At 32.8% G+C, this 12,648-nt stretch overlaps 1 protein-coding gene across 1 annotated transcript; it reads right to left on the bottom strand.

Annotated features, from left to right (window-relative positions):
- Positions 1 to 8: 8 nt before the first annotated feature.
- Positions 9 to 8,074, bottom strand: LOC111715643 (restin homolog). Its single transcript, XM_023490991.1, has 10 exons — positions 7,853 to 8,074; positions 7,205 to 7,550; positions 6,837 to 6,959; positions 5,414 to 6,213; positions 4,588 to 4,727; positions 3,399 to 3,459; positions 2,920 to 2,992; positions 2,126 to 2,811; positions 357 to 521; positions 9 to 33 (listed from the first exon to the last, which is right to left on the bottom strand). Exons 1-10 carry the CDS (start codon positions 8,002 to 8,004, stop codon positions 9 to 11), a joined length of 2,571 nt encoding a protein of 856 aa, XP_023346759.1. The 5' UTR covers positions 8,005 to 8,074.
- Positions 8,075 to 12,648: the final 4,574 nt, after the last annotated feature.

Raw genomic sequence — 12,648 nt, 5'->3', positions numbered from 1 at the left:
GATTAATTCTAATATTTCTTTTTATCTTCAAACCTTAAAGAGGATAAATTAAATAACTTTTCAGAATTAAGAGGTTAAATATAATCTATCTATTCCATTTTTAAATTTTAATTGTTATTATTTTTTCACCATGCATTGTAATTATTTTGGTAATTTTCTGAAGGACTGAAGATGATATAAAAACATATATCGAAATTAAAGATTTAAGTCTCAAACCTTTCAAAATTGGTATTTTTCTCATTCTAATTTTGTATAAAAAAACCGATATAACAACCTTAATTAACAAATGCCACGTTTAAAAAGTCTAATGAGTCTTTGAAAAATTGTTCGTTGTTTAATACAAACTTTTATCTAACCTAGTTCTCTTCTTCCTCTTGCTTCTATGGGTTTCCGCGGATTTTCTCGATTTTCTTCTCCTGGATCCCTCGTTGTCGGAGAGAACAATAATGGCGTCTTCTTCATTCCTTCCGTCAGGTCCATCCAGGCATATCTCAACGCTGGGAGGTCGGCTTGGAGGTCCACTGAAACATAGACTATTACTACTTTAGTTAAATCAAAATTAAATTCCCCCGGTTTTTCAATTCCCCAAATTACAGGGGATATTAGTTCCAAGACTGACACTTAAATTTATAAAAAATGGCTAATACTATATTGATAATTATGGTCTATTTTAAACTAATAATATGATGTGCAAATTATTTTTAGATGATTCTTGATTTCATTTTTAAACATATCCCTATTTTGAAACAATTACCGGATTTAAGTAATGTCGAGTTTTCGGAACATATCCTGGTTTTGAGATTATTACATTTACAGGAATTCATATCAATGTCAATGTTTAAGCATTTACGCACTTACTTAACAAAACAAGATTTTTGATAAGGAAAAATATAAACAAAATAGAAAATAAAAACTTAAACTGTTCTTTTATAATTTAAAAATCATTACAGCATTTATAAATCATAATATTAATATTATTTGTTTTTACAATGTAGATTTAACTAGAAATGCGGGAATCTGTTTGTTTAAAATGCTTGAAAATAAATTATCCATATTCTCTACTTTAACAAATAAAATGTGGAAACTTAGATTCTAGAAATAATTCAAAAGTTAATTTAGTCTTCATAAGATAATTTTTGTTTTCAGTGATTCATTTTGTAAGTTATGAAAGTGAGTTTTGTTTTGAATTGCGGATTATACTAAAAACGGGAAAGTGGGTTTTGTCTCGAAAACGCGACAATGTTTCAAATTCAGGATATGTTCGAAAATGGAAAACCTGACAATGTCTTATTAACGGTCAAGAGATTTAATATAAAAAGAACTCCTATTATAGTTTTGATTTAAAAAAAAGTTTAAATTAGGAATTGTTGTCCTCGTCATGTTTAATAAAATGTTGATCATAGTTTTTATTATCGACTTTTTTTGTGGATACTCTAACACTCAGTTTCAGAGATGGGTCAAGTGTTAGTTTTGGAACTAATGTCCGCTGGATTAGTTTTATCGTTACCATAGATTTCTATAGATCATACTTTTAAAAACGATCTGAAGAAAATTGTTTTTTCCTGACCAGTTGTTGATAGAGTTGAAATCTGTTCTACACTTCTGTTAAGTAACAATGAAATTATGACAAAACAAAAGTGTTAATTTTCTTTTTTTAATGTGTTTTCACTCATTTGTTACTCCGTTTTCTCAAAACACTAGTTAAAAAAATTATGAAAAATCTCAGAAGTTGGTGTCCTTTTTTTCTCTAAATAAAATCTTTTCGATAATCAGACAATCCAATCCAATTCCATTCAAGTTAAGAAATCGAAACCACACGCCCACAAGTTGGCGATTTTCTTCTATTTTTTTTTACTGTCTTTAGTGTAAGTGAAAAATACTTTTTTTATTTGTAACTAGCTGAAGTGCCCGCGATGTCCTCGGAATTTTTGTTTTTAATTAAAGATTAAGTAAACAAATTTTAATTTATAAAAATGATTTTTTTAGCATGTTAGGGTCCCCAAAGAGTACCCAACCCATGGGTTTCATAAAAAAAATCAGCCAATTTGGTACAGCCGATTGGCCAGCAATATATTATATAGATGAGCGAAGAGTTTTAATACTTAGTTTAATCCATTATCTATACCTGGACCCTGTTGCCATCCTCTGAATCCAGGCCTGTAACATACCGTCTGCCTCCCTGAACCTTGCCCCGAGAATCTCCTGCTCCGTCGGGTAGTTCGTATCCACTACAGGAACTAGGGGATAATTGGTTTCAGCGGCAAAGCTAGCGCTGGCGGCCGCTGCGGCAGCGGCATAACTTGATCCGGCTGGGCCAGGGATTGAGATTGGCGCATTTCCTACTGGCAGAATATGACCGGTAGCTGGAACGGGTACTCTTCGTACTTCCTGTGTGTTTGTATCTCTGTATCCTGTTCCCTGATTGTAAATGTTTGTATTCATAAATATGGCGGGAGGAGGAGGAGGTTCATCTTGAACCTCAGGATACAGGCGATACGCAGGCAGAGGTTTAATTCTAATAGGTTCAGAACCAGTTAGGTTCTCATCAATACCTTCGGCAGGATCGTAGGGGGAGTTGGACCTACTTGACTCAGGGTGGTAGATAGTACTGGAGGAGTCGACTAGATTGGAGCTATTAGCTATTTCAGCGCTTCTTGTGCGAGCCACCTTTCTTGGATCCCTGGTGGCATTAGTTGTCTCCATGGAGATATGGGTTTGGGTTGTTGACATCTGCTTCTCTGGGTTCGGACCTTGTTGGAGAGCTTGAACAACAGGTCTAACTTTCTCCAAGAGATCATTTAGATCTTTGCTCTTAATTTCAAAAATTTAGAAACATTATTTAGACTGATTTCGAAACTTTAAAGTTTTGTGCAACAACTTTTATGTAATTTTCAGTTAAGTTTCTAAATATTAAAATTCCTGAACACTAGTTGGAGCTTTTGTAATGATCGGACCATGCTTTTCTCTACATGCTTTATGCTTCTCAACATACCTTAAACAGTTTTAATTTAATAAAACTTCTTCTCCATTACGATCAGTTTTATTATATTTCAGAATATATTTATTATATATATATATATATATAAATATTTAAAATAGGCAACTTTCGTGGATTTATAGAAATTGAAATTTGTTGTAAAAAAAATCCTTAATATACCATTTAAAAGCATTAACAATCTTAGTTTATAGGTACAGATTCAAACATACTTAATCACCATTGATTTTGAAGAATAGTATGTTCAAATAACATACAATCAAAAGAAATGTGTCAAAAATCAAAATGTTACACATAGATTTCATAGAATGAAATAAAGGAATCCCAAATCATAAGTTTCGAATGCAACCATAAGGTCAAAAAAAATGAATTTAAAAGAAAACTTAACCCAAATAAGACGAACCTTGCCAGTGTATCTTTCAACCTTGAATACTTCTTCTGCAGTTCAGACATTGTTCTTACTTCTAGGAATATGATAATCATTATAATCATAACGAGTTCATAATTTCAAGATTGGGAAAAAATAATTTGTAAGATTATGGAAAAAAATAAAAATTATATACATTTCGCAAATTAGCCGGAGAGGGGGGGGGGGGCTGGGGGGGGAATTATGACATTCAAGAGAGAGGGAAAATAATTCTTTAAGAATATATACCCACACGTTCAATATGATCACACAGGACTATTTTTGAACAAACATATATCAGTGCAGTGCTTGGATCTGCAAGATTTTGGCTTCCTGGATCTGGATCCGCAAAAATATGCGGATCCAAGGGGTAAAATATCAACCAAAAACTGCAAAAAAAAACTTTTACTCCTAAAACCCAAATCTGAACTTTCGAAATAAAGAGAGATCATAAAAATTTCCTCATTTCTAAATGGTTCACAAAGTTTTAGGAAAAAAATAAAACAAAAATTTTTAAATTATTTTTTGATACAAAAATTCAGTAAATCTGAAAGAAATGACCTGGATCCGGTGCGGATCCAGGATTAAATGGATCCTAAGCACTGCAATAAGTGCACCCCTTAATATTTTTGTCGTATTTGGAGGTGTCATAAAATTAGATATTTCATCTAAAACGACTATGAATAGCAGTTTCTGCTCTAAGCTAACAACATTTTAGATTACAAGGAGAAAAAACAATTTATCCTAAAACAGTGGTGTGAGAATATATTGAACTTTAAGTATCTGTGAAATCAGGACTGAAACCTGAATTTCTCCATATCTTAAACTTCAATTTTCTCAGGATTCACTAGGTCCTGGATTTTGATTTTTTACATTTTGAACTCAGATTGACCCATCTTTAGCAAATAATTAATTTCATCTCTGAGCACAAACTTTATGTCTTGAGAGGGTAAACCCTCTTTACATAAATAGCCCCTTGCCCCAAAAAGAATTAAGAATGCTGTTCTTAAATTCAAGATTTTTCTGAAAATTTTGTCAAAACTTCAGAACAAAATTAAGAACATTTCAAAAATTAAAAATTAACAAAAATAGTTGTATTGGAAGTGGATTAATTTCCGATAGAATATTTTTAACTAACGTAATGCCCAAAATTTAGTAAACAAGAAAGTTATTTGGGGAAACTTACCCGTTAGCAAAGCTGCTTTTTCCTCAACCAAAGCCAAGGTTTCCTTGAGACTGGTTTCCAGTTTCTGATGCAGGTTCAGGTTCTCCTGGTTAACTATCTCCAGGTTATCCTGGAGCTCGGAGTTCTTTTCTTCTGACTTCCTGAACATTAATCCCGTTCTCTACAGACAGAAGATTTTTCCTTTGTTCAAAATACATTCAGGATGAATATTTTCTCAAAAAAATCTTTCTTCTTCCCCCCCCCCCCGAAGTTATATATGCTTGCGCAAACTTATTATTTTTTCCCCCTTTTCCAAAATTTATCAAAAATATAGTAAAGCTGCAACCATTTTTTTGTGCATTATAAAAAGAACTTAATAAATTTTACTGCTTTCATTTAAGATTTTCAAAATTCCTTAATTCTATATTTTCTGTTTTGAAGGGACATCCCTAAATTCAAACCAAATGATTATTTTCGTTTTTAAATTTGATTTATTAACTTCTCTGTCAACAATATTCTTTAACAATTTGTCTCTCTCTGTCTCTCTCTCTCTCTCTCTCTTTAGCTTTTTCTATTTCGTTCCTTCTTTCCTCTCCTTTTCTCTTAGCGGTATCAACTTTAATATTTTTTTATTTAAAGGGACTGTCAACGTTATTTGCAGTGACATTTCTACTAAAAAGTTCCTTTCCTGATTCACGATTTTATCTTTTAAACCTGCATCTGAGAACTATATTGTGGTAATTATTAAACAAAACAAGGATGGCTCCATCATTTTAGTTTGGACAAAAGTTTCAAGGGGGTATTCAGATGTTAATCTAAAATTGCTTAATTATAATTATTTACTTACGTGAGATTTGATTCAAACTTTGACATTTGTACCCGAACTTCTTGCAACAATGTATTTCGGTGAAAATTCTCTCTACGCACCACCACCAGTTCCTTTTCCAGCCTCGTCTTAACCTCCCCTGCTTTACTGAGGTCATGTTCCATCCTCTGCAGCCTCTCCTCAGCCTTCTTTCTCAGCAGTTCCATCACCTTGTTCTCCTCCCTGGACAACCTCAACTCCTTCTCGAGGTTTGTGAACTTCTCCGTCTTCTCCCGGCCCATCTGGTTGATCAGAGCCATCTTCTTGTTGGATTCTAGCTGAATCCTCAGGGAAGATTCAGCCTCTTGCTTCGCTTCTGTTGATAAGTTTAATTGTTTCTCAAGATTCTTATAGAGTTCAATCTGCTGACGTTGTTCAGTTTCTAGTTTATCCTTCTCCTTTGTAAACTTCTCCTTTTCCTTCTTCATCTGTTGTCGGAGTTTTTCCGTTTCAGCCCGTCTCGACTCTTCCAGAACTTGAATGGTTTGTTTTAAATCTTGAACTTGAACCTTCTCATTGTTCTCGGCAACACTCTGGGCAGTTTTCAGCTGGATACACAGATTCCTCTCTGTGTTTAGTTTGGACTGAAGAGCAGATATTTGGATATTTAGTTCCTCCTTCTCCTTCTTCTCCCTCTTAAGATCCTCCTTCATCTCCTCCAGGTTCCTCTTCATTGTGTAGTTCTCGCTGTTCAGTTTGATCAGTATCTTGTTCGATTTCAGATTATCAATTGAGTTCTTTCTCCCCTTTCCTCCTTTTGACTGCACGGATTCAAATTCTTTCTGGAATAATTTAAAACTAAATAATAAAAATACTAATTGTCCAAAAGAAGTCTTTAAAAATAAAAAATGTTGTAAAAAAAATTAAAAATTCAAGGAAGAACATTATTAAAAGATTTTTTAAGGAATGAAATGAGTATTAGGAGAGGAAAAGGATAATAAAATAAAATAGACAATGTTGATATCAGACATTTTATTTTATTATTTTCTTGTTTCTTAATTATAATAAAGAATAACCCACAAAGGATTAGACTTAATGAAAAACTCTTTTTACGAAACAATTTTAAGGTTTTATTTATTCAATGCCCTAAAAATAGTCGTGTACATATAAACAAACTAACTAGGCAATACGTACGCCGTAAAGTTATCACCGAAATCTCATTCTTAGCGGGTAACCCTGTACAGTATTCAGTACACTGTACAGTATACAATGTACAGTGCATGCTTTTATAATTTATCCACGATCTAATTGATTTTATAATTTATAATTACCTCTAAAGCAGATTTCATTAATTTAAAATTTACTTTTAACGAAGAATATAATAATTTATAATTTTCCTCTGACGCAGAGTTGATTAATTTATAATTTACTTTTAACGAAGAATATATAATAATTTATAATTTACCTCTGACGCAGAATTTAATAAATCTGTTTTCAGAATTTCGTTTTCCCTCGTCAGCTGATCAACTTCAAGATTTAGAGATTTGATCGCCGTTTCTTTTTCCGTTTCAGCTTCAAGCAGCTTAGACTAGAACCAAAAGGTTGTATATTCATAGAGACGTAGATTACAAAGATATGGGGAGGGGTAGGTATGGTGGAATTGTACCAAAAAACAACTCTTTTATTGGGTAAAATCAATATTTGTCTTTCACTCCCCCCCCCCCCCTATGAAAAGAAAATACTGCGATACTTGTAAACATATTTCAAGAAACATTGTTTTTGATAAGGCTTTAAAAGGGGGGGGGGTAAATTTGAAAAAAATATAACCCCTTCCTGAAATTCCTCTTCTGCAATGATCTCATTATAACTCTTCATTGTCTTATACTGCTTCAAACTTTCCTCCAGTTCCTTAACTTGGGAACCGGAACCAGAAATAATCTCTTCCAACTTCCGGTTTTTGAATCTCAGCTCGGCTATCTGTGTTTGAGCAGTTTCAAATCTGATCAGGATTTCAGCAAGGTTTTCTTTCTTAGGAAAACGCTGAGCTAAACCGTTGGATTGAGCTAAACCGCTAGATTGAGCAGGACCGTTGGATGGAGCTGAACCGTTGGACGGAGCTGAATTGAACTTTAAGGATCCTGGATCTGAAACCGTGTTCCCAGCTATACTTGGAGTTGGGCTAAACAAATTCTTTAATTAATTCGAATACTAAATTCAATTATCTAAATTTCAACAATTACATTAATATATATTAAATATTTAATCAAGGGTATATAAATGAAAATTTGGACAGAAGGTACGCCCCCCCCCCCCACCAAAAATTGATATTCCGCAATTTAGAAAAAAAAACCTGTACCATACTATTTTAAGAGGGTGGGGATTAAATAATTTTCCATGGAAATAAAATACCTATAAACTTAATATTAGAAAAAATGCATTAAAAAAGTTTATCCATGTTAAATGATGTGTTAATGGTTTAACCTGTTCACAAATTCATCTTGAGGTTCAACTGATATCACAGGTTTAGGTTTAAGTTTTTTCCCGACAGGTTCAGGTTTAGTTTTTTTCCCGACAGTTTCAGGTTTAGTCTGCTCCACAGCACCAGGAATCTTTTTCTTTCGGCCTCGCATCATGAAAATTTAACTGATAGTTAATATTACTCTTTTAAATCAGCCATTATATTCCTGAAAATAGAGAAATAAAAAAACATGCATCACATTCAACAATCGGGTCATCCTATAAATTTTGTACATGACCTTGATTTTAACTATTTATTTAACAAAATTAATAATAGTTATTTTTAATCATGGGTTAGGTTAGATTAAATCAATTACTGAGCCGAGCGCTGAGGTTATGACAGGGTCGTGGGCCGAGCGCTGCGGTGACATATTCAACTTTGACCATTAATTAGTAAATTGAAAGTGAATCGCTGAAGGTGTTCTGGCCAACAATCGAATTCACCCACTTCCCCTCGCGATATTCATTTTATAAAACGCCTGGGGTTGTCTGTTAAATCCGCCCAGGTTTTGTTCTATTCATGATAACTAGATGTCGAACCCGGTTGAAGGGTTTCCGGGAACCTGATGCTAACAATATGAGCTCTATGTACTAAATTGGTAGGAGAGGGAGCAGGGCCAGAGCCTGTCCTGGAGAACGATTTTTGAACCCCCCCCCCTTTCAATTTTGCACATGACCACTTATTTTACAGCAAAATTATTATTATCATTTTATAATATCTAAGAATTAGACTAACAGATTGGTAATTTCCTAGAGAACGATTTTTGAGATCCATGTACAAAATTGAGGGGGGGAGGAGCCTGTGGGGTTGGCAGGGGAGGGGTCCGAAAATCGTTCTCTATGAATATACCTTGCTCATGTGGTGGGTCCAAAAATCGTATACTAGGAAATTACCAGACTCAAAAAATACACAGGCTATCTAAACTATTATTGAATTGTAATCATATAAATATCCACCCAGAGAAAGGAAAATTATTTTTTGGTGTTCTTCATTTCAAGAGAATAAAACAAATTGTCTAGTCCCCTCTCACTAAGAGAAGTCTAAGGAAGGGGCGCCGCCCCCATTCCCAACCCGAATATCCCCTTTTATTAAATTTTATAAGGTATAAGGGTAAAATTACGTAAATTACGACGTTGCCAATTTTAGTTGTTTACAAATAAAGAAGTGTGAGCCGTGATGATCCAAGAATAAATTAAATATGCCGCGGCAATTGAACTCGTGCTTAGTCGTCTTAGAAATCGAACTTAATATACAGAGTGTCCCATTTCATATTATTAGGGTGGATCCGCATTTGAACTATACTATACTGCCGTCTGAACTTTTGATCGTTTGAACTATTGTTCATTCTAACTAATGATGATAACGTTGCATTTCCTGTATTTCAATTAACACATTATTTACTCATTTGAACTATTAAATATAATGCAGTTTAAAATTTTATATTTAAAATGAAAAAATATATATGTCAAACAATCACCACAAAATAGTTAACATCATATGATCACAAAATATTTCACATATGGGCATAAAAATAATTTAAAAGACCAAAAATAGTTCTAATGAAGCATTTATTAGTTCAAATGAGAAAAAAAAGCAGTTCAAAAAATATCTTTCAGATGAGCAAAAAAGAAATAATTCAAATGAACCAAAAAATAGTTCAATTGAGCAAAACATTAAACAATATAGTTCAAATAAGCAAAAATAAAATTCAAATGAGCATAAATTTATTTTAAAATGAATCAAAAAGATAGTTCATTAATGAGCAGCTATTTTTTAGCCATGATTTTAACTATATATTTTTTGTTCTTTTGCAGAGCTATTTTTTTGCTCATTTGAAATATGCTTTTTTTTTGCTCATTTGAACTATTATTTGGCTCACTTTAACTGTTATTTGGCTCATTTGAATTATTTTTGCGTCATTTGAACTATTTTTTTTGACTCATTTGGACTATCTATTTTTTTTTGGCTCATTTAAACTATAATTGCAGTTCTAGTTTGAACGGCTAATAGTAAGATAATTAAAAAATGAATAATTTCCAAAAATTGTGTAGACCAAATATAAAAATTTTAGCATTAAATGTGGCGTATGTATTTTGGCGTTAAAGCTGGGAGATAATCTGGTGAAATAAGTTTTAAGAAATCATAGTTGATTTTTTTTATTACAAAAGACACAACAAATTTAACTAACAAAAATAATATTTGGGCTGTTAAATAAATTTTAAAAATTTCAATACAACTTCTTCAATGCAATTGACAAACAGCTGTATTTTATTTAGGGTTTCCATTTTTCCGGAAAAAAATTTCCATTTTGGAAATGGAATGATCCGGAAATTTGTTGCCTATACCGGAATTCCGGGATAATTCCGGTATATAAATGGAAACCGGAAATTTTCCGGTTTACGTCACGTAAACCGGAAAAATTTCCGTTTTACGGAATGGAAACCGTAAAATTTTGTTCCGGAAACCGGAAAATTCTGGAACGATTTTCCGGAAAATTTCCGGAACGATATTCCGGAACGTTCCGGAAATTTCCGTTTTATGGAAAAAAATCGTTCCGGAAATCGTTCCGGAATTCCGGTTTTCCGGAACCTTTTCAATAATGGAAATGGAAAAAATTTCCGGATCATTTCCGTACGTAAACCGTAACCCGGAATTCCGGTGGAAACCCTAATTTTATTTCCTCCTAAAATATCAGTTTGATTTAATTTTGAACTATAGCTTGGGAACCCGGCGCCGCGCTGCCAGGTTACTCTATAGTCACGCCCGCCGTGGCCCGTTTACACGCACTTATAGTTTGAAATTACGATCCACTCTACTTACAATATCAAAACAGAACTAAGAACTTTCCCGTGGTTCTGCCGAGTTCCCTCAACGAAATTTGAGACAAATCGGTGTAGGGGTTTATGAGTTATTATCGGACATCCAAACACACAATTTGAGGTATATACAGGGTGTCCCACATCAAATTAGACCGCGTCCACAATTTTGGGGATAAATCAGAAAATTTAAGAAGAATGAATCCATTTTAAAAATTTAATAAGGCTAATATATTTTTTTTTGCAGAAAATGCTAGATTTTTTAGTATTTTGTGCTTATTTTGGCGTTTAAGATTGGAGATAATCTAATATGATATGGGTCGCTCTGTATAGATAATCATATAGCCCTTTTTATCAACAGCTGACACAATACATTTTTAAGCAAATATTTTATCATACAGAGCGTCCCATATCAAATTAGTTTATCTCCAAGTTTTAACTCAGAAACCTCGCATTTTCCACAAGAAAATTCTTACATTAACCTGTTTTCTGCCTACTGTCTTAAATAAAGAACCAAATTTATAACATGTTAATTGAGCAAATCTGACCCTGTTCCTCCGTCTTCTCCAAACCCAGTCCCACGACGTATCACATCAATTCAGTTCTAATTGATACCACGGTAAACTGCCAGGAGACCAACCTGAAAACAGCTCTGCTATGGCTGCTCTCCTTCCGTTGATAATTAATAGAAATCATATAAATATGTATTTTTTATGCACAACCTGTCATATTTTCAACGGAAAAATAAATTATTATTAGATTAGATTATTCAATTTTTCAAAACGATTAATTCTTCTTAAATTTTCTGATCATTCCGAAAATCGTAATTTAGACCAATGGACGATCTCATATGATGTGGGACACCCTGTATGTATATATAATTATAAAATATACATAATTAAAGAATTTAATATTAAATAAGGAAAAAAGAGCTTTCAATGCATATAGTAAAAGTGAAATGAAACCAATTATAAATTTTATATGTAATAATCAATTATATAAAGAATTTATTACTATGCTTTAAAAAAAGCCAATTTCTTTCTTAATTATATATCTATTATCTATATGAAATTATTATTATAATTATATAATATTAATGATATGTTTTACACGTTTTAATAAAGAACTACATGAAATACTAGACGAAGAATAAACTGAAAAAAATTATTTTTTGCTTTGATTCTAAATTTGTAATGCTAGAAGAAAAGCTTATTAGCTTCAGTAAAGTGACTCTCTATGCAAAGACGACAATACCCGATTCACAACAGTACCCTTGAAACCTTTATCTGATTAATAATGTGGAAGATACTGTCGTTTTCCTGGGGTTACAATTGATTTATTCTGATGATTCCTTATGTAATAAATATCATAGTAAACCCTATATCTATAAACCTGAACATACATGTATATATTTCGATGTACATTAATTTGTCTGTAATCCAACTAGCTACGCTTGTAAATAGCTACATAAAACTTGTAACTATGTAACATTTGTAATTACATTCTTTAAAACGACATAAAACTTGTAATTATGTTCATTAACCTGTATCATAGAACTAAAAATATAGTTAGTTTGAATAATACTCAGCATTGTTTAAGGTGTGAGAGTAATTTGTTCCTCGCTTTTTAGCCAAAACGAGAGAAGAACCTGGGGTCCCGGATTGAGTTGTATCTTGTAAAACAGATACTTAAGAATACAGATAGTCATTTCTGGATTGATATTGGCTAATTGGTATTATTAAGGAACCTTGAGTTCGAGATTGAGTTGTATCTTGTAAAACGGATACCTGAAGTAATTATAGTGTCCTGAGTGGTAATCAATATCCCTCTAGTGAAGTAATTAGTTTCCTGAGTGGTAATCAATATCCCTCTAGTGGAGTAACTATAAGTTTCCTGAGTGGTAATCAATATCCCTCTAGTGAAGATATTCGTGTCTTGAGTGG

Source organism: Eurytemora carolleeae, unplaced genomic scaffold (assembly GCF_000591075.1).
Source record: "Eurytemora carolleeae unplaced genomic scaffold, Eaff_2.0 scaffold1816, whole genome shotgun sequence".
Taxonomy (NCBI): domain Eukaryota; kingdom Metazoa; phylum Arthropoda; class Copepoda; order Calanoida; family Temoridae; genus Eurytemora; species Eurytemora carolleeae.
Note: the sequence above shows the minus strand (reverse complement) of the source record. Positions and strands in the feature narration are given on the sequence as shown.

What these genes read in the sequence shown, in the direction of transcription:
- LOC111715643 (XM_023490991.1), bottom strand. Translation starts at nt 8,004, where the DNA reads ATGATGCGAGGCCGAAAGAAAAAGATTCCTGGTGCTGTGGAGCAGACT. An exon ending in AAGTTTGAATCAAATCTCAC is followed by an intron (nt 4,728 to 5,413) that starts GTAAGTAAATAA and finishes ATTAATGTTCAG; the next exon opens with GAAGTCAGAAGAAAAGAACT. An exon ending in AGGATGGCAACAGGGTCCAG is followed by an intron (nt 522 to 2,125) that starts GTATAGATAATG and finishes TCTATGTTTCAG; the next exon opens with TGGACCTCCAAGCCGACCTC.